This window comes from Elgaria multicarinata, chromosome 2 (genome assembly GCF_023053635.1).
Source record: "Elgaria multicarinata webbii isolate HBS135686 ecotype San Diego chromosome 2, rElgMul1.1.pri, whole genome shotgun sequence".
In the NCBI taxonomy this organism is placed as follows: domain Eukaryota; kingdom Metazoa; phylum Chordata; class Lepidosauria; order Squamata; family Anguidae; genus Elgaria; species Elgaria multicarinata.
The window spans coordinates 157,096,695-157,122,038 of NC_086172.1; the positions used below are offsets into that span (position 1 = coordinate 157,096,695).

Sequence of the window (25,344 nt, forward strand, 5' to 3'; positions counted from 1 at the left end):
ACTCTGCTCCAAAAAAGTTGGGCTCTTACCCCGACTTTTTTCGCAGTGTAGCCTATGGTGCCCCCAGATTGGTCACCATGGGCAGCCCCACATCTCTGGAAAAGTTAAAAAAAATGGGGGGGAGAGGAATGGGCCGTTATTATCTGTATCTGCGGAACTCCACAGATACAGATATTTTTTAAAAAAGGAGGGGAAGAATAGCCCTATTCCACTCCCCCACTTTTTTTTTTTTTTTTTTTTACATTTCCAGAGGTGTGGGGCGAGAAAATTTGCACTTGCCTTCCTTCCCGCGCATATGCCAGGAAGGAACGCAAGTAATGCCGCTGTAAAGATGGGGGCCGGGTCATAATCCTGATTATGCCATAACTATGCCAATGGATTTGCATGCTCCAGCTTAGTAACACAGCAAACTCCCAACGCAAATGCAAATTTGGCTATCCATGGTTTAATATCCAGCCATATATGCCCCCAATTCACCACAATGAACTCTTGAAAGATGTATCTTAAAACACTGGAAAGTGGTGACAATTTAGCTTTAAATAGGAAGGTGGGGATGCGAGACTGAAATACTTTGCATATGGCAAGAATTGCCTTTTGACACCTGCCAGCTTTCCCCCTCACTTTAAAGTCATGATATGCAAACATCCTTCAAAATCACTTTAAAAATTTTATTTCAATATTTTAAATAGTAAAACACTATTCTGCCTACCTTACCTCTCTTGCTAACCATGAAGTTTTAGTACTACTAAGATGCCCATGAAATAATTTTAGAAACAAAAATGTTAGCTGAGGCATGGTTTTCAACTGATAAAAAGAAAAATCTTTCTGAAAGAAAGTCCTTCCAAGTCATTTTTACTTAAATCTTAGAGAGTACATTAAGTTAGTTTTTCTTCTAAGATGCATATAAATATACAAAAGTTCCATATGTAATCCTTCTAGAAAATAAAAGCCACAGTCGTCAGTAAGTAGTCAGGACATTAACTTCGCAAGGTGGCATTGGAGTTCCACGGACATGTCTTAATATTGCCACCACAACTGCTCCTTCTCTCATTTTCTCCTCCAGAGGTGACACTGTACACAGTTCATGTAGGCATTTATATTCTTTTCTCTTACTCAACGCCTGTTTGTTTTAAATAAGTGCAGAAGCCTCTTGGGTCAAGTCCAGATCAGTACCAAAAGTACTGTCCAAGGCATCATCATGCTTGACTAATGTGATGCCATTTAACAACTACCTTCTCAGGATTTGCAATTGTGTCTTTCCACTGATCAGCAGCTTCAGTACTGTTGCTGTCACTGCTTAGCCAGACCTGCATGGGGCAAAAATCAGAGGGAATCATTACATGGAACTTACCAGACCCATCCTGGACATTTATTTCAATCACTGAACAAACAAAATATGTACTTCAATGCAGTGTGTGAATGAAGAACAGAAAGGATGCCAAAAAAGTGATACACCTTGGGCAGTCAGAATTGTGTTTTTTTTTAATTAGATCTTGCTGCTAGTTTTAATATTCTGTCAGTTTTAATGGATATGTTGGCTGAGTTTATATTTTTATTGTATTGTTTTGAGAGTTTTAAGAAACATCTACATACTTCACATGGGATCTAAAGAATTACTTCTGCTCTGGCGCTATTAACAGGCTCTATTGTTGTTTTTAAAAATATCCCCACTGCACGAAAGCCATCCTGTCACTCACATTCTATAATATCAGAATCAAATGGGTACTGAAAATCACGACAATATCATAAAAGTCTGCAAAAGTTGAAGAATGAACTTTAATGATACTTTTTTTTCTTTTCTTTTTTGTAGGATGTGACAAAATGTTGAGCTGTATTATCGGAAACTTGGGAGCTGGAATGGCAGGTTTGCATGTTTGCAATGCATCGTCAGCCACTCAGTTTTCAAATTTGTACCATGTCAAAGATACCTTCAATGAGAAGAAGTGCCAAATGATGCTTAACTTTTCTATATATTAATTCAAAGGTTTGCAGTGGATGACACTGTGCAGTAAACTCGCCATGCATATTTTGGAAAAAGTCCTGAAGTACATACCCACAACAGAACATATTACTAAAAATGGCCCACTGTGCATTCTGGATTGTTGCAGTACATAAAAGGTAGGGAAAATTAGATTTCAAAAATAAATATTTGTGATGCATATGATTTAATCACCCAAGACACAAGTGCCTAAAAAGCACCTTTTAAATGCAAATTTGTAGTTTAAGTTTACAGTCAAAAGACTGTTAACAGTGATTTCCATTCAGTTTCAACATTTTGATTGAAAGTCACAGTGTTTTTATTAACTGAATTGGAAAAGGGCCATCTTGCCATCTCGCAGAAGGCATTTTTTCTTACACTCAGAGCTCTACCCTACTATACCATCAGGAAGCAATACTTTAAAATACTATTTTGTCCTATGCAGCTGGAAAGAAGTAGCAATATAAGTTGACATTTCCTTCTCCATAATTGCAATGATAGCACTGTAAACAGATACCACCTTCCGTTATAGAAGCTATTCAAAATCAGAGCTATCCAGCAATTACTTGTTTCATTTAAAAAGCCTAAGTTGGCAGTCTCCAACAGTCAAGTCTTGTTGACCCAGTATTTCATTCCAACAGTAAGAATAATAATCTCGGCCTGGTCCGGGGAATCAAAAAGAAGGCCCTGAGGGTTTTATATCAAGTCCTATGTGGGGTCCCCATTCAGCCACAATTCACACAAATTATTTAATAATTTTCATTGTTTACATTCAGGGAAGAAAACCACTGCTTTAGCAGGGCACGTGAGCTGATTCACCAATACCTGCTACTTCATGCCATAGCTCTAGTCATCCTTTCTATTTCTGAAAGAGCAGCACAAGTGTCAAAGCAGTGCAATGAATGCAGGGCAGGGTTAGGGGCAGGGCAGTGGAATGTACAGAATCTGCAGTTTGCCAGCTTTTGCAACCAGTGTATTGTGAGTGCAGAAGGACAATGAAGGAGTGGACTTCAATAAAGGAGTGTAGGGCTAGTAGGACTAGGAATTCCACCCACCCACCCCCCAAAAACACATTTTTTAATCAATACACATTAGAGAACAACAAATGCTTACTGTATTGTATAAAACTTCTAATATGGCAGTTCCACAGTTATACTTATGTAGCATGAAGAGCTGCACAAGTTATACATTGAAATGTTTAAGGCATTACCTCCCTCCAGAATGATCTTCGTGTGATAGGTGCTCTTAACTTGTTTTCTTTGTTTACATTTCTACGAAGCAATACTGGTTCTGCATCTCCTTAATCCAGGGGATGTTTTTGACTTCAACTTCCATAATCCCCGACCACTGCTTATGTTGGCTGGGGTTTATGAGAATTGGAATCCAAACTATCTGGCGAGACCCAGGTTGCTTGCACTTGCCCATATCTTTCTACAGTGATGAATGAGCTTCCCAGCTAATTCCATTTGCCATATACTGGTATGCTACCCTTGAACTCTATATTCCTATTTGGCTTTCCATCCCCATACTTTCATGCTAATGAAAGAAAACCTAGTTTTTTATGACACATAGGACTCATCATATATGAATAAAAATGCTAATAAAAGGTTTTGGTACTTTTTTAAAAATGTTTGTCCAAAATGTTTGCTGATGGGAGGATTTTGGATAACAAGCAACACATAGGACTAGGGCTTATATGGCAGTGAGTTGGAAGATGCTCAGGGCCTGTCAGTACTGGGGTGGAGTTAAAGCAATGTCACTGATGGAGGGGCATTGGTTGGGGAAATATGAGACGGTACACAATGAAAGAGGGATTTTTAAGTTAGATTTTTTTGTGTGGAAAAATGATGGTTGTGGACTCTGGGCAAATTCTAGTTGGGAAGTTTAGCCCTCCCACCCCCCAATCTAGGCGCAAGTTATGTAAGAGGGTTTATCTTGCAGGATAACTACTGCTAATTTACTCAAAATGAACTAAGCCATACTTTACCCGATATAACTTGAAGCTGAAATCCATAAGAACTTACTGAGAAATACTTTATTTCAATAAGGATGATATTAAAATAAAGCATTTATTTTGGTTAAAAGCATAACTAAGGCAGAGTTATGACCTAAATGTGTTTTCAATCTCAGGATTTTCAGTTTTGAGGTGGGGGCAATAAACCAACCTGTCCCAGGAAGTGTTTTCTCCTCACTGAACTCCTGCTGTAGAGTTTGATGAGAAAGTTTATCCCATGCTCATTCTGGCTCACTGGAAAAATCATACTTTCTCCCCATTTCACTTGGCCATTAGTGGATTTCAGTAGCCGGGTCTTTTTCTTATCAACTAGTCCTTCCATGCTAAGCATTGCAGCCTTTACAAAAAAACCTAGTATGGAAGAAATGACACACAACAGTATTTTTTTTAATCAGTTTAAATTCAGCAAGTGTAAGAGTTTATGCTAATGTTAATTAAAATTAACACAACGCCTTTCTTTATGACAGGCAGGATTTGAAACAGGGACATATTGCAGAGACTACATTGCACAGATTCCCCCCCCCCCCCTCCCACTGGGTTCCTCACAGTGGAACTTAGATTCCACCATCACTATCAAGCTATATGAAGAGCTGATCTAACCATAATGCTTTGCCTTAGTATAGCACTTTGCTTCCCCCTCCCTCTCCATTGGCTTAAATCAGGGGCAGGCAACACAGTACTCCCAGGCACAGAGGCATCCATCAAGACCCCTTCCTCACCCCAACCCCTCACTTTGTCACTGAAGGTCTTCCTATTCCCGCAAATGCAAGTGAGCAAGTGGATGGGAGAAGAAGTGGCTGATCAGTGTGGAGAAGGCAACAAGTGGGCGGGCCTGAACATGGTGGCAGCAGGGAAAAGGAAATGGTGGGCAGGTAGGCGGGAGGAGGAGAAGGAAGTGGTGAACACAGTGGCAGGGGGAAAAGAAGACGGAGGGAGAGGTGATGCTGGAAGGAAATCCCAGGCAAGGAAGAGGAGAAAGATGTCAAAAGAGAGAGATTCTCCCCGAAAATGGCAAATGTGGGTTGAAAAAAGCAAGAAATGCGCCCATAGGCCTGAAAAGGTTACCTACCCTTGGTGTAAATGAAAACCATTCACGTCTAGGACAGCAAAGGGGTATACCTCTGGAAAAGGGGCTAAACCTTACCACGCAGCCAGATTTTTTTTGAAGGAAGCAGAGAGGGTTGCAAGAATAGCACAACTTCTTCTCTTAATTATTCATACTTTCACATATTCCAGAAGTACAGGGCAGATAAATGTCCCATGTAGACCAGAGAGTGTAAATAATATTCTTACGTAACAGCATTAATAATAATGCAATCAACTGAAAAAACAGCAACACAGAAACATGTCATTTTACATCAAATAGAAATTAATCTAGCAGGATTCCTACTGGAACTAATGTTGGCAACAGAAGTAACACTCAAACCAGCAATCAATAATGGGGTTTGTCAAACACTGACAATGGCTGAACTACTGAAGATCTACTAACCACATGACAAAATATTCTAGAAAAGGATGTACAAAAGGAACACGATACTTACTTGAAGACAGTGGTGTGGATGAGCTTGGGAGGTTCTGGGCTTCAAGAATTTGCAACTGGATCCGGCTGTTTACTGCTTGAAAACAGGTGCCTATTTTCAGTTCTGCAGCACACACCTGTACAGAGAATGAGAGTGCAAAGACATATCCAGTTTCCATCTGAACCAACTTGCACAAATCAGAAAAATAAGGCTTTTATTCTATTTTGACACTCAAAGAATGCCAGCTTAGGGTGCAATCCTATGTTTAGACAGAAAACAGTCCTACAACTACTAGCATTCCTCAGACAGTAAGACTTGTGTTCTGTCTAAACATGCATAGGATTGTACCCTTAGTTGCAGAATACCTCTGCCTATTCTATAATTGTTGGGTTGAAAAGTTCCAGCCCCATCCAATATGCCAGAATCAAGGCAAGGATCCAAAGAGCTACTTAAGATCACACGAAAGAGTTTGCCCTAGCTCTGAGGATTACCCTCTTATCATTAAACACAGCCCTCTCATACCGTATCACAAACTTTTTGAAATTCTCTTCTATTTCAAAAGCAGTTTGCCACATGGCATTGGTGGCTGCTGTCAGAAAAAAGCAAGGCTCCTTCGGCTTATAAAATTATTGTCATGGTTCATTGGAACCTGTTCCATCAGATCTTAATAACTTAGGCTACAATGTGACTTTCTTGTATGAAATCCTACAAAGGCAAAGCTCTATACTTAAACTCTATTCACCATCTATTAGGATGAATGCATCTCTACATCCATTCCATAGGAAAACCTGTCTACCCATCATAGCAAGCATCCCCATTTTTAGATCTCAAGAAAAGACGTTTCTGCTATGTCATAATCCTGACCAAGCGGACTTTAACTGGGTTTGGATGACACACTAACCAATCGTGGGTTAAATAGCCAACGGTTGGTTATTGTGTCATCTGTTAGGACTTTTTCACACCACGGTTAGTTATTCAGCTGAAATAACCAACGCAAATAATCAACTCTGAGCAGAATTGATTATTTGAACAACTGTTGCTTATCGTGTCATGTGTTGACTATTTTGTCACACACAGTAGGTTATTTTCTGTGACTAAAGTCCCCTGGCAAGAGAGACCAAAGTGGCAGCTGCCACTCAAGTCCAACCAGCAGAACTCGCAATGGCTGATGGGATACCAGTGGGAGGATTGTGGGGGAAGAGAGGGCAGGGGATTTCAAACACACCGTTGATTATTAGTCAACTTGATATTGGCCTTAATCCACACCATGGGTTGATTATAATTATGCTGTGTGAAGAATACCCCCTTGATAATCGACCATGGAGTTGACTATTAACCAACCACTGACTATTGTGTTGTCCGAATACAGCTTTTTAAACTTGTTTATTGCATCTGGCCATAAATTTGTCAAAGCTTTATAATGTTTTCTTTAAAACTCTTAGCAACCAGCTGTTGTTGACTTCAACTTGCAGAAGTTTACTCCCTAAGTTTTGCTTCAGAACACACAAAGAAGAATGGATGATTATGATAGAGAATTTAACAATGTTACTAGGAATCTGAAATACTCATTCTGATTATTTTTGATGTAGAACTAAAGGATCTTAGGGGCAGCTCATTGCATCCCATCAGCCAAAGAACAGTTGTTTTCAAAGTCATGTTGGTTTGTGATGTTCATGGATTTTTAAAAAGAGAACATAAACTTTACAAAATTAATTCAACTCAACTGTGGTTAGGTATATCACATGAGATTCAAAAGCCTTACACTATTGGGAACAAACCTTTCCCCCTTTTCCCTCCTCTTACATTCCAGCACTGGAGGTGACACTGCGGGTTGCAGAGGAAAAAGGAAATTGGCAAAAATGCCTTCCCGCTGTAGGGATTGGTCCAGCACCTCTCCAGTTGCACCCCATGAAGACGTGGCAACCGATTCTGAGTCAGATGGGAAGGGTGAGGGAGGAGGTGTTCTTGAGGTGCCAAGGTTGCAGGAGCAAGAGATCTGCCAGAATAAGTGACCAAGAGGTTGCCCAGCTGCAGCCTCATCATCTGGAGGATAGCCAGACAAGACCCTTTGAACTTGTGGGAATTCAGGATCCTAACGAGAAGGAAAGGCTGGGAGTAAGGGACCCACAAGTTAGGCATCAGATGAGAGTCATGAAGCATTCTAAGACCATGGAGGTGACCTAGAAAGACCCACATTGAAGGCAGGACTTCATAGCCCACTCAGGTTGTGAAGGGATGCTCGGAGTTGCCCATGGCAATTTCATCAAAACTCTCTTTCATTGTGCTGTATCTTGAGATAGCTACCTATAGCTTAGGCAGCAATGTTTTATGCAAACCAAGCAACTGAAGTCTGCTCCTAATCAATTATGTCTGCATGTCAATTACATCTGTAGCCTGAGGCACTGCTCATCTATCTGTAGTTTGCATAAAATGACTAGAAATATGACTAGGTCACTTGACCACAATAGAAGCCAAGAACTGGGCACCCAACACCTTCTTCCCCTAGCAGTAGTCTCCAATGGATGGAGTCCCTTCCATTCAGAAGGGTTATCCCTAGCCCCAATCCCAAAGTATGATGTTATTTTGTTTTCAGTTGCACATGTAGTGGTTAGAAAGTATCACTTTCAATATCCTAGCCAGTAGTACCCCACACGATATCCATTCCAGACAACTTCCAAGGCTCTCTGGAACACAATAACTTACTGAAGCTTTGAAAGCAGGTGCTATCATCAACCAATAGTTAGTTTCTTGTGAGCTGAGCTCTCGCAGTGGCAAACTGCATTCTCCTATGGTTTTCTTCCTGGGACTCTGTGTTTGTACTTTGAACACTAGTCTTGCAGTCTGTAGGAGTTGCAATTTGATTGCAAACACAAAGGTTTCCATGAATTCAATGTCCTAGAAGGAACAATAATAATTACAAAACGGAGCAATCAAAATGTTAAATCTATCCTAACAAGGCACACGCTAAACGTTAAATCTATCCTAACATGATAGAAGACAGCTATGTTAAAACCAGTGTCATCTTAGAAATAAATAATAGAGCTTTCCAGCTGATTACAACACCCTCATGTTACCTTTAATGCTATTCTTCCATTAGTAGTGATCCAAGGGTACTAGGAAGACACCCACAAATTAAAGATATGTGAATTTGAGAACATCAGTCCATAAAAATCCATAAAAGGAGCTCATTGTTGAAATCAAAAAGGTCATCAACAGGAACCTAAACAGAGTAAGCCTGGTAGATTTCTACTGGAAGGACATTCCAGTTTTGGGACCATCATTGGAATTGCCTTGTTTCTTGTACCATCCATCTAATAACATGAAATAAAGGGATGGAATACTGGGATTCTGATAGCAATCTTAAAGCTTGGACAGGTTTGTATGGAATAGCTAAATGGATAATGGCAGATCTGGTTGTGCTGAAGTAATGATGCTCTCCCAAAGGATTCTACTGTATCTACAAAGGAAATGCTACTTAAAGAACCTGATGCTTCTTGCCTTGATTGTCACTGCTTTTCGTATAGAAAAATTGCCGCACAGTCAAAAATACAGATATAAGATGTGTTCCAACAGTGATCAAGCTGCTATTGATGGTTCTACCTGGGAAGATGCATCTATCAATGAGCCTCTCAAAGTAAAACATGAAACAAAATCTAAATGCACAGAACTGATTGTGACAGATAGACATAACTGGAGTGACAGGTGTTAACACTTGCCCTTGGCTTAGGGGCAAGCAAAACAAAAACATCACAGCCACATGGTTCACAGTCTGTTTTAATGCACATGGGAAGGGACTCTAAAAGAACAGAACAGTGGAAAAACAGGATGCTTGCCATTTTTTTTTCTGGCAGGTTCGCCTGTGCCTTTAACAGAAAGGTAACGCTTCTTGAGCCATAGAGAATCAGAAACGAGAAAAAAAAAACCTGTTAGCTGTTATGCAACTATTAAAGGCATAGAAACTCTGCCAGGTACAGTTTGTAACCCCCATAAAATCACACTGGTATCCAGCAACAAGTCACACACAGCTTCTTCTACTGCACTAATGCAATTGCAAATTGGCACCCTGCCTCCTGACGCAAGGACTAACAAAGGGGATTGTCAAGGTCACACCTTCACTGTTCTTTGGAAGACTGATCTTCTCCTTAGCACTCTTAAAAAAGTGTTTTCCCTGCAAGGTCTCAAAAAACCCCAAAACACTGTTAATCCACTGTCATCACTCTTGTGGCACTACACTATAGGGCACATGCTAATTCACATATGGAAAAACCTTTTTTTTAAAAATGTCACTTACAGTGGAAGCTTCTTTTGCCAAACACCTGAACTGCACTGGCTTAGGTAATGTAAGGACTCCTTTGATTGAAATATGAGGGTTTTCTCCAGAACTAGATGACCAGCTCAGATCTTTGCACTGTAAATTGAAAATTGAAACTGATTTTATCCTACTAGTCAATGTCAATCTTTATTGCTTGTTAGCCGAATAGGCCAATCGCAAACAAATAAAATAGTAGCAAAATAACATATTAACATAATAACATAATAGCATGTCCATGCACTGTCTCACCGCAATCAGAGGAATAATACAAGATAATAATAAAAAACTAATAGTAGGCTCAATTGCAGTACCAGTACTGGCCCGCATGTAATCTCAGATTAGTAAAATTTGATCCTATATGGCAAACAAAAGCTTCCGTACTTCCAGCGCCCACTGTACAAATTTGGCAGTCCTGAATGATATATAGTGATCAGAGCCTAACAATAGTATCTGAGTTACATTTTTAGGCGACATGTGGTTGAACCCAGGAATCAGGGGCTCAAGGTATTGCTTCCTCAGCTCGACATACGCTGGACATTCAACTAGAAAGTGTGTCATATCCTCAATTTTGGGGCAACCGGCTGGGCAGTCAGCTTTAGCGCATGGATGGATCCTATAACACGCTTTCACCTCCATTAACTGGAGTGAATTTAACCTGCACGGGGTAAATAACCATCTCAACTCGTGTGAGGTAACAGAAGTTAAGTATAAAGGAACTTTTCCCGGGGCAGTAATTATACTTTTGTATTTGAATGGCTCACTTTGATGACAGTCAATGATGATTGTATTTCACAATCATACAGTCTTCTTGAGATCTCCTCTTTAGCCCCATCAAATCCCCTTGTAAGGAGGTAAACTTGTGAGCAGCCCAATTTGGATACAGAATGGCTCATCTTTTCTGCCCATGAATCTTTCCCCATATCCTCGTGTGTGGCCATAACCAGTGGAGAAACCAACTGGAACAGTATCTTTAGCCAGAAGGAGATTGCTGCTTTTAGAGTTAATGTTTGAATTGAGTGACATGCTGTTTCCAGCCGGACACTATCTTTGGATGTTGATCTGGGGACCCCAAGCGCTCTGGTTAGAAATTTATGTTGCTCAATCGCTAGTGGTGTAATATCTGTGTGGGCCCATACGGGCAACCCATACAGGATCTGTGGGAGTAATTTAGTTTTAAACAGTTCTGTTAGGGGAGCCGTCATCTTCCCCCCAGGCTCGGCTGCAAAGTGGAAGATAGCATTTGCTGTTACATTGGCTGATAAAGCTGTTACTTTTAAGTGCTCAGACCAAGATCCCGAACTCTGGACTGTTATTTCTAAGTATTTGTATTTATTCACCTGGTCGAGCTGGCGGTTGTCAATCTGCCAGCGGTATATCTTCCTTTTCCCCAAAAAACTAAGATTTTGGTTTTATCATAATTGATCTGGAGAGCTTCACTCGTACAGTATGTGCTTTGAGCTCTTAACATCCTTCGCATCCCCACTTGAGTGTATGAAAGGAAGACAGCATCATCTGCGTACAATAACACAGAGATGTTCCTATCCTTCAGGTTATCCTACTAGTAACCAAATTGCTTTCCTGATTTTCTGGTTACATTTTCTCCATGTTTTTGTGTTCATCTTAGATGCACATCCGCCTTGAACCAACCCATGTTAAATTCTCTACCATTACTAAAACTTAGATAGATTAATAATGGACTCCTATGCATAAGTCCAACGGGTATTACTCCCAGGTAAGTGTTGGGTTAGAGTTTAAAGAATAATTTTCAGGGGTGGGGATGATTTATTTATTTCATTTTTATACCAGCCAATAGCCAAAGCTCCCTGGGCAGTTCACAAATGTACACTGTTAAATGAAATGTAAAAATAAAACAAAGCATGTCACAAAAATATCTGAAACAGAATGAGATATTGAAAGTAGTATATTATATTTATACTATGAATACATTTTCACTGTTTCAAAGAAAATGGTGATCTATGTTATATGCTCTATCAGTTTTTCCGGTGACACTTATTCCAGCCCCGACATGTGTAAATTTATTTATTTATTGCATTTTTATGCCGCCCAATAGCCGAAACTCTCTAGGCGGTTCACAAAAATTAGCTGCAGAATTTACTGGAATCAAATGCACCTCTCTTGAGTCAAACTTGACTGCTGTGCAGTTAACAGTGGGGGTAACACAAAAAGGGAGAGATTGAATACTATGATCTGTATTCAACAGGAGCCTGGCTCACTCTGACTTTTCGGAGGAAAGAGGCCTCACTGCTGATCTCTGGACAGTTCTTGCCTTTTGAATAAATGGGGTATTGCAACACAAGCAAATTCCCTGCCTATCCCTCATGTCACCAGTTCAAGACTCACTGTGGGCTCAATTACTGAGATCTCTTGTTAGGCTTACTTGCACGATTGTGATCCAGATCTGTTCCACAGGAAGAACATAGCACACCTTCACATTTAACCTGCCAAATTCTCTTTCATCACCGGATAATGTAATGGTATCTGGGGATAAATCCAACAACAATTTTAGAACTTGTTCTCAAAGGCTGCAAAACATCGTTCAATTCAGGGAACCAGGAATTTTTAAGTATTCCATTAAGAATTCATCACACACCTGCAGTTACCAGGATCCATGTAACTACTATCTACAAGGAAATATGAAGTATTTGGACCCAGAAGTGTTTTTGTCAGTGTTTCAACTTTTTTTTAACTAATTCAAATGTAAAAACATCATGGAAGGCTTCTCAATATTATATTAACATGATAGAGTTGCCAACCTTTCCCCCTAGGCAGAGATTGCTAGCCTTTAGCATCTGAACTAGTGGGACAAAAATTTTCACCACTGTTGCATCTCGATGACAGGGAAAGGTGATGCTTAAAGGGACCTCTGCAAGAAAATAAGTAGCAACTGTAGTAGGGTAATATCCTGTGTTTTGATTATGAAGGAATGTTTTTGCTTTTCTCCTCTCTCTCTCTCTCACGCAAGCATATTTAATTAATTTCTCTTTAGCATGTGCAACATTTCTGTTATAAATGATCCTTTATGCCTGCATTTTTATGCAAATGCTCCTATTTATGTTCATGATTTTGGGCAAATTGTGATTTTTGTCAATATTTCTAGCCGCGAATTTGTACAAATTGTGGTTTGTGGCCAAAAAAAAAGACCTAAGCGCTTGTTGATGCCCATGGACTGTCTGGTGGGACACCCCGAATGCACAACGGGGTGAGGCAACCAGCGGGCAGAGTGTGAACAGGATTCAGGGGAGTTTATTTATTTTATTTATTTATTTAAGCATTTTTATGCCGCCATTCAGCCAAAAAAGGCTCTCATGGCGGCTTACAAAAGTATTTCTTGAGTTCATTCATCCTTACTCAAAATATACCCTACTTAAGTAAGTGCATAGGGGTGATGTTAAACTTTTTTAAAAAACACCAACAGATTGTAAATGGTACAAAAGCTTTAAAGATCAGACTTTCCACCTTCTAAGTCCACAACATTCTTCTTCAGAAATGCAGCCCTGATGCCACAATTCATATGCCACGCTGACAACATTGCACTAGAGCAATGAAAAGCGGTAGGAATGTTCAAGCAGAACAGATCTATAAGCTTCAACAGGAGCAATGAGAGCAGCACAGTTATTTCTGAAAGATGGCAAAAATGTAATGTCGGAACTATAGTGGCCTATGACTTTGACAGATTTGTGTAAAGAAAAACTCCAAGTTTATTCCAGAGCTCATGAACTTTTATCCCGGAAGCAATTAACTGTAAGATTAGCTCTGACTATGTATTGGTATGGATCATCAGACACAGGCATGCCTCCCAGAACTGTTTCTGCAAGCATCCCACAGTATACATGCTCTGCGATTGTAGCAATAAAATGTACATGAAATCATGCCTAAAGATCCAGTTTACGGTGGGATTTGAAACAAGACAAGCAAACAGTGTTTATTACCTAAACTTCTGTTACTACCTTGCGAATCCTTCTTGGAAGAGGTGCTACTTGGAACACTGGAAAGTGAATCGTATCTCTGTAAAAAGAATTGTCTGATTAGTCAACAAGAAAAAAAACATGGATGCAAGACAATCTATGAAAACTCACACAGAGAGCATTTTTACATGAGGTTGTTAATTAGCTGTCCACTCTATCAACTTTGGGTTTTGTCGCAGAATTGAGACCCAAGCACTATACAAGGCACATTTCTTTTTCTGCTTTTCCACTATATAATCTCTAGGTGGCCCTATGATATAGCAGAATAGCACAAATACACAAAAGAAAATTGTGCCTTCTTTTGCTTTCATGATTAAATGCCACATTTTTTCTGCTCTAAAAAAACTCGCCGACAGTGCTAGTTAGAGACAGAAGGGTCATGATGTTGTCTGAAGAATCTGTAAAGGACCATGAGTGTAGGAATGACAAGCGTACAATGAATGCTTTGTGTAAATAAATCCAGATTATCACCATTCCACTAAAAGCAAGGAAGCAAGTATATGAAAGCAGAAGTAAGGAGCTATAACAGAACAAAATGGCTATTTTCCACCCCATAATTCTACAAAAAATGGAGAGGAGCTACCAACCAAAGAGTTTGATTAGAATCTAGCTCACAGCTGCTTAAATCCAATGGGAATAAAGCAACATAAACTATATGCAGGATTGCTGCCTAAAACAGTATCACAGGTAGCATCCAATTTCATATCATATTACTGTCATAAATTTCGTAACAGCAGTTTGTGATCTGCTTCTGGAATTGAAAGGGCATGTTGGCAGGAAATAAACCCTGTACCAGTAATTTCAGTTGTCACAAAAGTAGCTATGTAATGACCAAACAAAGAGGGGTATTAGGGGTATTTTGGAATGCATATGGACAGTAAAAACTGGATAGACTGATTGCTAAATTAACTCCTGTTTTCCTCAAGCATATTTTAACTACCTGTTTATCAGTCAGCAGGTATAGTGGCTAATGTTTACAGCTTTTAGGCATTTCAGAATTTATCTTGGGGCCCTGTGCTTTGTGACTATAAAGCTGCCCTATCTTTTCCCAGTGCACATCACAATGACTTCTAGGGGCAAACATTTTCATCCTTGTTAGGGTACTGAAAATTAGGTGCAAAATGCATTGTTAAATACTTATCATACTTTTTCCTAACCAAGCCACTAACATTTACACATGAAATGCATTTGGAACCAGCAGAACAGGAAAGAGGATGAAATGATTTCTGAATTAATTCAGTGATACAACATTCCTAACATTGCTTGGCACTGTAAGCACCAGAAGCATAAGGTTAATACTTCACAATATGATGGCATATTTCTGGGTGGGGACAACCTTTAAGTTATGAAAAGAATTTACCTGGATGAATCGATGGGGTGGACTTGTAAGATCAAACATAGAGTGACTTAAAGAAGCTGAGCCCGGCAATGTGCTACTCCTTAAGTCACAAACTGAAAAGAGAAAAGGAAACCCCTTGTTGAAATCTCAGGAAAAGCATAGGCAGTTGCACAGCCTGGGCCAGAATGGGCAGTTGCATCTCAGGCTCATTCAGACCGCAGTGCAACAATTTTGGATCAGAATGCCTCACATTTTATAGGGCACAATCCAGTGGGAACTTTTCCTGCGTTGGCTCTGTTAAAATGGATGGAAGGTACACACATGTTATTGCAGTAATTCTCTTCCTACTGATATATATCCACACAGAGAAAAACATTTCTTTTGCTGAGCATTTTTGGTCACCTTGTTCTTTCTTCCCAAGCAATGTGAATTGTTCTGAGGATCAGGAGAGAACACACTAGAGTATATGGTATCCTTGGTGGAAATCCTAATTTATTGATTAATAATGGTTCACTGACAGCAGGAGGGCAGCCTAGGCCTGTGCTAGCTCTTCGGGCAATATAATTTGAACCAACTCAGGGTTTTCCAAGCTGCATGTGCTCCATTTCCACTTTTAGCAGCCAGGTTAGTCGCTATTCTAAAACATTTTCACTGACTTATATCTTCAGCTTTTACTTCTGGTTTTCAGAAAACTCTATACGACAAGAGAGAAAACCTATGGCCCCTCAGCAGATCTCCGGAGAGAGCGTTCCGACCTCAGCAGGTGAAGTTGAGATCTGCTCCCCACTTCTGCCTCCTCGCACCCAGCACAGAGAGAACTGTGCCAGCTGCTTTTCTGAGATTAGAAAATCAACCTTGGAGAGGTGGAAAGGGAACATTCTGTTGGGGAGGGAGGGGGAGGAGGCTGGAGAAGCCAGGATACAATTTATCCCAAACCTCCTTCCGGCAACTTTCCTCGCTGGATGGGTTGAAAAGGACAGGGATATGAAGATCGCCTCTGTTGCTCTTCCTGCCCTGCTGGCTTCAGCTTGGCAGGGCATAGGAATATTGGAACCCTCCAAGTTCAGGGCTTCTGAACAGTGAGATTGCAGTCCACAGGATTGTGCCCTAAATAGTCAAACCTGTTGGTCCTTTCATTCCCTTAGTAAAACTGTCCATTTAATTAACCTGTATTTCTTCCCTTCAAAGTTCTGCCCCAGAACAGCTTTAGTGCTGTAAAGGGTAAAGAGCTCGAAAGTTTTGCCTAAGGATCCAGTACAGATATAAAAATGGTCTGAAAGCACATAAGATACTTATGCTGCTGTAGCTAGGCAGGTCTGGCCCTGCAAGTCACTTAGAGAGGAAGTTTGCCTGGGGAACACATGCCATTCAAGTTCCTGAGAGTAAGAGTGTGGTTAAACGTGCCAGAAATAAAATACATACATACAAAATATGAGCCTTACCAGGGGAAATGTTTTTAGGACTAGCCAAGTACTATTTAAATCCCCCTTATGCTTCCTCATTTTAGTGCAGACGCATTCTGTCTGCGCTTTAAAAAAAAAATAGAATGCAAAAGGAATAGCTGTCATCACTGTTTTCTACTGCAAATGATTACTGTATTTACTGAACATCTGTAGTTTTGTTTATTTATTCATTCAACTTAAGTATCACCCAGTAGCCAAAGCTTTCCTGGCGGCATACATGAAATAAAATACAATAAAAATCAATAACATTGTAAAATAGAATGGTAAGAGCAGCCACAGACACAATTTTAAGAATCAAAAACTAAAATATTGAGCACACACACAAACTCTGTGGCCATAAAAGAAAACTCTGGGAATGCAGCACCTAGGAGACAGACCAAGATGATGCTCTTTCTGTAATGGCTTTATGTGTATATTGTTTTGCAATCCTTACTTCTTCATTCCATCACAACCACTCTGTTTTAGTAAAGCTGAGAAAGAGCGGCATGCTCCCAAGGGCCCACAGAGTTCATGCCCGGTCACTTGGATCCAAAGTCGACACTAATCTCTGGGTCGCACCAGGGGTCTTATTGGCCATTTATTCTACTAGCAGAAGGTGAAGAGAAATAGCAAAATAATAATAATAATAATAATATGATGATGTGTACTGTTGCTAATTTATTGTTTACCTGAACCATATAATCTTCTTTTGTCCAATTTTTCTGGGTGGCACTGAATCAAATCTGGAGAGGCAGGCGGTGGCTGATGCTGCATGTAGAATGGGTTATATACCACATCAACAAGGGGTCTTTGCTGGTACGCACTAGAAAGCTCTGCTTTCCGGTCACCAAATGATGTTATAGCAGAACCTGTGAAACATGATTTATATTATTAGGCAACACAGCACTTTACTAAAAACTTGTGTAAAGTATGAGCAAGAGGTCAGGAGTCAAAAAACAGATGTTTCCTTTTCCTAGGTTGCATATCTGGGTAAAGGTCAGTAGCTAAGTTGGGAAATAGTCTTGCAATATATATATAGATCTCCTGGAACCAAGTATTTTTACTGAGTATTGATACCAAACAATATTATACTTTTTAAAAGGTGGAAAAATAGAACAGATAGGTACATTACTTTTCAGATTTACTGACATTTGCAGAGCAATAAAATTATATTAACACTGGCCTGTGTATTCTAGTGTGTTAGTTAGAACTACTAATAGACCTTTATCTTGTGCCAATGTTAAAGTATGTTCAGTGTCATGCAGAACACAAGCCGGTTCCTGTCCAATCAAGTGTACAGTGAAAGGGGTGATTTGGATGCAGTGTTGTCACATGAAAAGCGCTTATCCATGTAGGTATACCAAGCATTTGGAATCACATCTAAAAAGAATGCTGACTATGTGCTCCAGCAGCATGTCAGAGAAGTGTCCACCTGGGCCACAATTTACCACCCTGCCGACGCTGTATACATATGGCACATGTGTTCTATGCCATTTAAATGTGACACTGATCACTCTGAACGGCTATAGATAAGTGCTTCTCACACAGTATTAACTTCATTAGGTAAACACAGAGGGTTGGATCCAAGATTTGCTTTCTGTTGACAGAAGGGCTCTGTTGACAGAACGTGCCTCTGCCAGATTTTGGGGGATCTCCTTTCCCTCACACAACAGCTCACCCCAGTCAGCAGAGTCCCCTGACTCTCTGTATAGTATTTTCAGGGGACTGGAGTGGCTGCTGCTGTGAGGAGGAGAAGGCAGGGAAGTCCACTCCATCAGCCCAGTTGCACGCGCCTAAATCTGGATCCAACCCAGGGTGTAAACACAACAGAAACATACAGGAGTGTTCTGAATGGCTGAGCCGTCTTGCTCTACAGTGTGGTTTCTTTACTTCTGGTGACACTGCCTACGGACAGGATCGTGTGTTAAAAATCCAGATGAATTAAGATAAAATTGGACTGTAATAATCTTTGGGACTATGAGTAATAATTTGCCTGGATTTATTATGAGTGATGGTGAGAAAAAGTGGTACAGGGCAAAGGTAAAAAGACTGAAATAGAAAAGGCACTGTTCAAAATTGCTCTTTTTTTTAAGGTTTTAAATGCAGTTTACTTGAGAGACATAAAAAAAAAAAGGTAAAGGATTACAGCATATTTTCCCAGAGGTTATACAATTTAACATGGAAGGTAAAATGTACATTAATATATCTAGGAACAAAACATCAGTATATTTACCATGTTTTCTAAACTGTATAGCTATTTAGTACCACTAAAAATTCCTGAGACATATTAGCTGTTTTGGGACAATAAAATCTTAGGTTAATAAGTCAAAAGATGAATGTGCTTCACGCATCCACTTTGCTCCTCCTTTCACACAAGCAGGGAAACAAGCTGAGAAACCAGTTAACTATAATTTCCTCTTATGCCCAAACTGGGAACTAGAGCTTCTAAACAAGCCAATATACAGAAGCCAGCTTTAAGCCATGACTTCATATACTGGCTTGTTTGGAAGCCGCTAACTATAGTTTTCCGGTTTAAGGCATAATAGGAAGCTATAGTTAACTGTGGTGAGGAGCAAAGTGGCTATTTGCGGGTGCATGAAGCTTCCTCATATCTCAACTTATAAACTGAGATTTCATTGTCACAGTCTGGACACTTTTAAAGAACCAAATTCATTGCTGTGGTTAAAATTTTTAGAACTGTTTCAGCAAAGTGTTGCAGAAAACAAAGGAGAAATTCAAGCTATATTTTCTAAATCAACAGATGCCGAATATCTTTCGATGTAAAATCTTAATTCTGCAGAGTCTACTTCTGGTGCAACAAAATATTTGGGTTGGTTTTCAGTCGCAAGATTAGGAACGCATTGCACAGTAAACCTCCTGTCTTGCAAAAGGCACCCTGGGCTGAGAGTACTTGAGGTGCATAAATTTCACAATAAGATACTGTTCTCTCAGTCAAAGCATTCCAGAAAAAAAGGAGTTTAGAGCTAGCAGCTTCAAAAGAGACAAACAAAAGAGCACATTGTCATGGAAACCATATCTGCTTGGAAAAAAAAAAACTTTGGCTCTACCTTCCAATCTAAATTAGCTAGTGGAAATAACAGTTCAAATACAAACTATGGCCTGAAAAATGGATCTAATTATCTGAAGGGATTGTATCAATGATCTTGAAATTGCAACTCTAACTTCATACTCTTATTAGCTTGCACATTCAGAGGGGTGAATAAGCTGAAAAGACTAAAACCAAACCCAGTGAAAATCAGAAACTTTCATTCTGGGGCAAATAGTTACACAAACAGCAGAAGAGTGGTTGCCTTTAGTCTTAAGAGCTGCGTGTATTGCAGAATACCCTAAAGGCACATAGCAGCCTACTAAATGATCTCGAAACAGGAAGCAAGAGTATATTTAGGGCTGTATGAATATGGTAGTGTTCATGTTTACTTCAAATCTGCCGTCTTTGAAACCTGAAGACGAACACAAACAAAAGTGCACGTTTTGGGAAAAGTTTGCACGCAGTCACATTTGAAAAAATGTGTATTATTTAAAAGTTGTTGACTTTAAAAAGTGCACATTTTAAAAATATGCAGGTTTGTGCTTTCACCTATGGGGAAAAGTGCACATTTTGAGTGTGCACTTTAAAAAAAAATGGGGAAAAAATGGTTTGAAAAGAAAAAAGTTCGTATTTGGCAACAGGAATGAGATAAGCTGAGGTGAAAATAGGAGAATATTGATGAGCTTGAACCTTGCTTATCCCCCCCATCCCTAGCTAAAATTCATTGCAAATGTAGGCAGGGGTTGCTGACACAGGGTAACAAGTCCATCAACTGGTTCTGAAACTTCATGGATATCCCCGCCATCACATAAACAACCTTGTATAAATGCGTCTAAAGACAACTAGCAAAAGGTCCTTTGGGTTCTTTACCTTGAATTCCTCCAAGATGTGGACTACCAAGGTTCCTGGGTTGAATGTAGGCAAGCTTGAACTGAGGAACCACAAAAGGCACTTCCTGGCCAGCTGGCGGGAGCTTGGAAAGAAGATAATCTTCTGAGCAGCCAATCTGCCGCTGCACCGACACAGAAGACAAGGGAGGTTTCTCCACAACATTTGATCCATGTTTGGCTGTAACTTCAGACTCCTTCTCCAGGGAGGCTGTTATTTAACATAAAAAGCATGACAAGCACATTCAGCTTTGAATAAGTACTCTGAAATTATCTTTTGTGTTTTAATAGGATAAGGGACGAATAGGTTTTCCCATCCTGTTGATGCATCCGGAGACAGGGAGCAGTGGATAGGAAGTATATCAGTCCTGAGAGCATTTGCACTAGTTCTAAAGTACTGTAAACCAATCCTATTTTCCAGTTACTTGCCATGGCTGATTCAGGGAAGATTTTAGAAGGTGATTACTAAAGGTAAGCTATCTATGAACTCAAAATTGCGAATACAAAACGTAATTCTTGCCTTCATAGAACGTAGAAGGTATTTAACACAAGCATTAAAACTGAACTGTAATAACCTGGTTTAAGCAAACCCATGTCAAATTTCTCTCTTATTCACTCACACCCAGAGACACATATGTGGTCTGCTACAGCAGGAGTGTTGAACTTCAGACTTGTGAGCCAATTTCAGGCAATCTAGGGTCCCAATTCAGCCCTCTGGGTTCCCCAGATGACCCTCTTTTGTCCAACCACTGAGTGTGCAGTAGTTTCCTGTTTTTGTGCAGGTTTTTTTATACTAAAAGGTTTAAATGTCGTTCCTAAGGCTTAGTTACTGACAGTAAGAACATTAAGCTAAAGTATCCTTGCATTTTGGGGCCCGCCCTTTTGACTTCGGCCCCACCCTTTTCACCTTCAGCATCACCTATCACTGGAACGCGACCACCTAGAAATTCGCCAAAATTGAATTTGGCACATGGGCTGAAAGCAGTTCAACACAGAATGGAAGAAAGAGATACTCTTGGAGCAGACAAGAGTTCTGCAGTTATGACAAAGGCAGGATCTACACTACTACTTTAAAACGGTTTATAACAGTTTTGACAACTGTTGGGGCCCAGGACACACTCCACACACAGTTTTCAAAATGTTTTGAAAGTGTTTTATCCTGCTTGGTGTAAATCTGGCCAAAGTAGGTAAGCCAATAAAATGCAAGTTACATACAGTCGCCAATTATAGCACATGGACAAACAATACCTGCCCCTGGGTAACAATATTTGCTGCGTTACTATTAAGGCTCCCACTGGATTCAATCAAACATAGATGATCAAAAAAGTTTAGATCAATTGATGAATCAGTCGATTATATATGCACTAACTCAATTTATTTATTTATTTATTTATTACATTTTTTATAACGCCCAATAGCCGAAGCTCTCTGGGTGGTTCACAAAAATTAAAACCATAATAAAACAACCAACAGGTTAAAAACACAAATGCAAAATACAGTATAAAAGCACAACCAGGATAAAACCACGCAGCAAAATTGATATAAGATTAAAATACAGAGTTAAAACAGTAAAATTTAAATTTAAGTTAAAATTAAGTGTTAAAATACTGAGTGAATAAAAAGGTCTTCAGCTGGCGACGAAAGGAGTACAGTGTAGGCGCCAGGCGGACCTCTCTGGGGAGCTCATTCCACAACCGGGGTGCCACAGCGTAGAAAGCCCTCCTCCTAGTAGCCACCTGCCTCACTTCCTTTGGCAGGGGCTCACGGAGAAGGGCCCCTGTAGATGATCTTAAGGTCCGGGCAGGTACATATGGGAGGAGGCGTTCCTTCAAATAACCTGGCCCCAAACCGTTTAGGGCTTTAAATGTCAATACCAGCACTTTGAATCGGGCCCGGACCTGGACTGGAAGCCAATGAAGCTGGAAAAGGACTGGCGTAATGTGATCTCGCCGGCCAGTCCCTGTTAGTAAACGGGCTGCCCTGTTTTGTACCAGCTGAAGCTTCCAGACCGTTCTCAAAGGCAGCCCCACGTATAACGCATTGCAGCAATCCAAACGAGAGGTTATCAGAACATGGCTAACTGTAGCTAGGCTATCTCTGTCCAGATAAGGGCGTAGTTGGTATATCAACCTAAGCTGATAAAAGGTGCTCTTTGCCACTGAGTTCACCTGTGCCTCAAGTGACAGTTCTGGATCCAAGAGCACCCCCAAACTACGGACCCGATCCTTTAGGGAGAGTGCAACCTCCCTAAACAATCACAAGTTTTTAAGAAGAAAGTGTGATCTCAGTGTTTTCAGATAGTGCATTTATATGACACAGTAGGTGCCACAGTAGGTGCAAGAATGAAAATATATAAAAATGTATATATAATTTGTTCTCTACTTTTTTAGGATCAGATATTGTGAGATCACACATGACACAGGGGGTGCTTTCAGATGAAGCTTTTATTGCGCCATTGCCCTACCTCATTCATACAATTTTATGGGGGATCCAGATGGCATCATCCTCTACTCATAAACTTCCTGTGTTTTCCCACCATTTCTTCTGTCTTTTTTCTTACTGGAGAATATCCAATAAGGAAAAAATATGGAACAATTGCACAACATCTTCCAATTACAGCCTTCCATCTGGAAGCACCACACCCACAAATAATACCATTACTCTTTTGTTTTTTTTCTGTTTTACATTATATTTAAATCACACACAATTTAACTGAACTCACCATCAGGTTTTTCTTTCCCAATATACAGACACCCTCTACAACAGCTCTTGAGGCATTCTGTTGCCATTACTGCTTCTAATGCACGCTGGAATACATACAGTTGAGGAGCCAAGATAGAAATCAACCCTGAAAATTAATACAGTAATTTAGATGAAATCATTTTCTTTGTTTTTACAACATTTCCCCTACTCTGTGAACTATTCAGTGCAATAGTTAGGAGCACAACATCCTGAAATAAAATAACAATGATGGCATTTCCTTCACTGGGGATAATATTAGGGACAGTCTAGTCATTAACTAATTAACACATTTATATCCCATCTCATTCTATGCTAGGAAGGGTTACAAGCCATAACTTGAAAACACAATTTAAAAATTATATTAATAAATGTATAAAAATAAAACAAGACTACAAAATAAACATCCCAAACAATAGCAATAAAGTATCTGGCACAACAGACTTCAAGTTTTAGTTGCCTTCTGAATAAGGTCTTGCAGCCCCTTCTGAAAGCCATTAGTGAAGCTCTTTAACTGAACTTCTAAGGAGGCCATCTCACAGCAAAGGGACCACCACCAAAAAAGCCCTGTCTTTTGCAGATTTCTTGTAGTAATTGAGCAGGGTACTTGTTGCAGATATTAATTGGCAAGGGGAAGAATGTATTAGGAGTGGTCCTCCTGAAGATATGTGGGTCCGAAGCAACTATTTTGCCCCCAGGCTCAATTTAAGGTGGTGGTTTTAACCTTTGATACTTTTCATAAACTGAGCCTGGGGGCAAAATAGTTGTGTGCCTTGAAGCCCATGGAAATCAAACAATAGCTTTAACATTACCCTCTTCCCAAGGCTATGCACCCATTCTAACATTCCACTTCAGTGCTCCTGACAAATGACCAAGTAGATTCCTCCCATATTCACCTCCCTAGAATGAGTTTTGATTCCAGCCTTGAAACCCATTTTCACTTATCACAGATATACAAATGTCCCCATCTTAGGCAAGGCATGTAAAAAGCACCTGAAACTTGAGCCTTAGCAAGAGCTAAAGAAATGCAGGATTACATCAAGACATGAATTTTCATGCAAAGGAAAAGTGTAGCGGAGAATGCTATTGCAGCCTTGTAATTAACGACTTGCCTGGCTGCCCTAGGAGACTGTCCCTCCTCAGCCAGGCTGCTTCCTCCATGATTCACAGAGAAACCAAAAAAGCATTCTAAATGGAAGACCCAATTTATATGAATCTAGGTCATCTGCTCACACAGCAGTATTCAAGATTAACTACATCTGTTTAATTTGCTCAAAACAGTGCAGCTGGAAAACATTAGGAGTACTTTATGACAGTAAGTGGACTCTTACTGAAAATGTACAACCTAAAACATTTCCCCTCAGACTAGAGAGACTAGAACTGTATCAATGCCTGCCCAAAATCCTAGCAGCGAAGTTATTAGCACACTTCAGAAAAGCCTTTTATCTTGATATCAAAATTATTGATGAATGTGGTACTAAACTTCAAAACAGGAGAAAAGCAATTCAAGAACCGCCCAGAGAGCTCCGGCTATTGGGTGGTATAGAAATGTAATAAATAAATAAATAAATAAATAAGATGGTCACTTGAGCTTGAACAGAGGTTGGCATGGTTACGTACATGCAACAGCCGAGCAGAAGGCCCACCACTGATGAAGGATCCTGGGATATTTCCTAGTGGGAGAATAGTGTGGAGAAGAGGCAGCAAAGCATGCTGATAATGAGGGAATTGTGCTCTGCTCCTTCTGTTGCTGCTAGATACCCTTCCCATTGGGCAATGGGAGATCACTGCAGCACTGTAAGGGCTTCTGAGGGATCCCCCGTTTCCCAATGTGACGGGTACTGACGGAGGCTATGGAGCACATCTTTACACTATTTTTAACCTAGTAGCATAAGGGGGCTAAAAGTAATGCAAGTCTTTCTCTCTCTCTCGGCTACCACCAATTCTCTTCCCACCAGGAAATACGTCACCCAGAACCCTTTTTGCTAGGCCTGTCGCTCAGTGGTAGCATATATAGTTTGCACGTAACTGAGCTTTAAGCAACTGGCTTCTGCACTGGATCTATGTACTTCGATCAT

The 25,344-nt window shown here is 40.1% G+C and overlaps 1 protein-coding gene across 1 annotated transcript; it reads right to left on the minus strand.

Moving 5' to 3' along the window:
- Positions 1-843: 843 nt before the first annotated feature.
- Positions 844-23,343, minus strand: TC2N (tandem C2 domains, nuclear). The gene is made up of 11 exons (XM_063147634.1): positions 23,250-23,343; positions 20,511-20,738; positions 17,281-17,460; positions 15,171-15,262; positions 13,775-13,850; positions 12,223-12,323; positions 9,804-9,920; positions 8,216-8,407; positions 5,534-5,648; positions 4,144-4,343; positions 844-1,307 (listed from the first exon to the last, which is right to left on the minus strand). Exons 1-11 carry the CDS (start codon positions 23,314-23,316, stop codon positions 1,197-1,199), a joined length of 1,479 nt encoding a protein of 492 aa, XP_063003704.1. The 5' UTR covers positions 23,317-23,343; the 3' UTR covers positions 844-1,196.
- Between the last annotated feature and the right edge of the window lie 2,001 nt (positions 23,344-25,344).

Excerpts from the sequence above, each read along its gene's own strand:
- TC2N (XM_063147634.1), bottom strand. The coding sequence starts at position 23,316 with ATGGCAACAGAATGCCTCAAGAGCTGTTGTAGAGGGTGTCTGTATATT. Across the intron at positions 20,739-23,249 it reads TGGGAAAGAAAAACCTGATG|CCTCCCTGGAGAAGGAGTCT; the intron begins GTGAGTTCAGTT and ends GTTAAATAACAG. Across the intron at positions 13,851-15,170 it reads CACCCCATCGATTCATCCAG|AGATACGATTCACTTTCCAG; the intron begins GTAAATTCTTTT and ends TTCTTTTTACAG.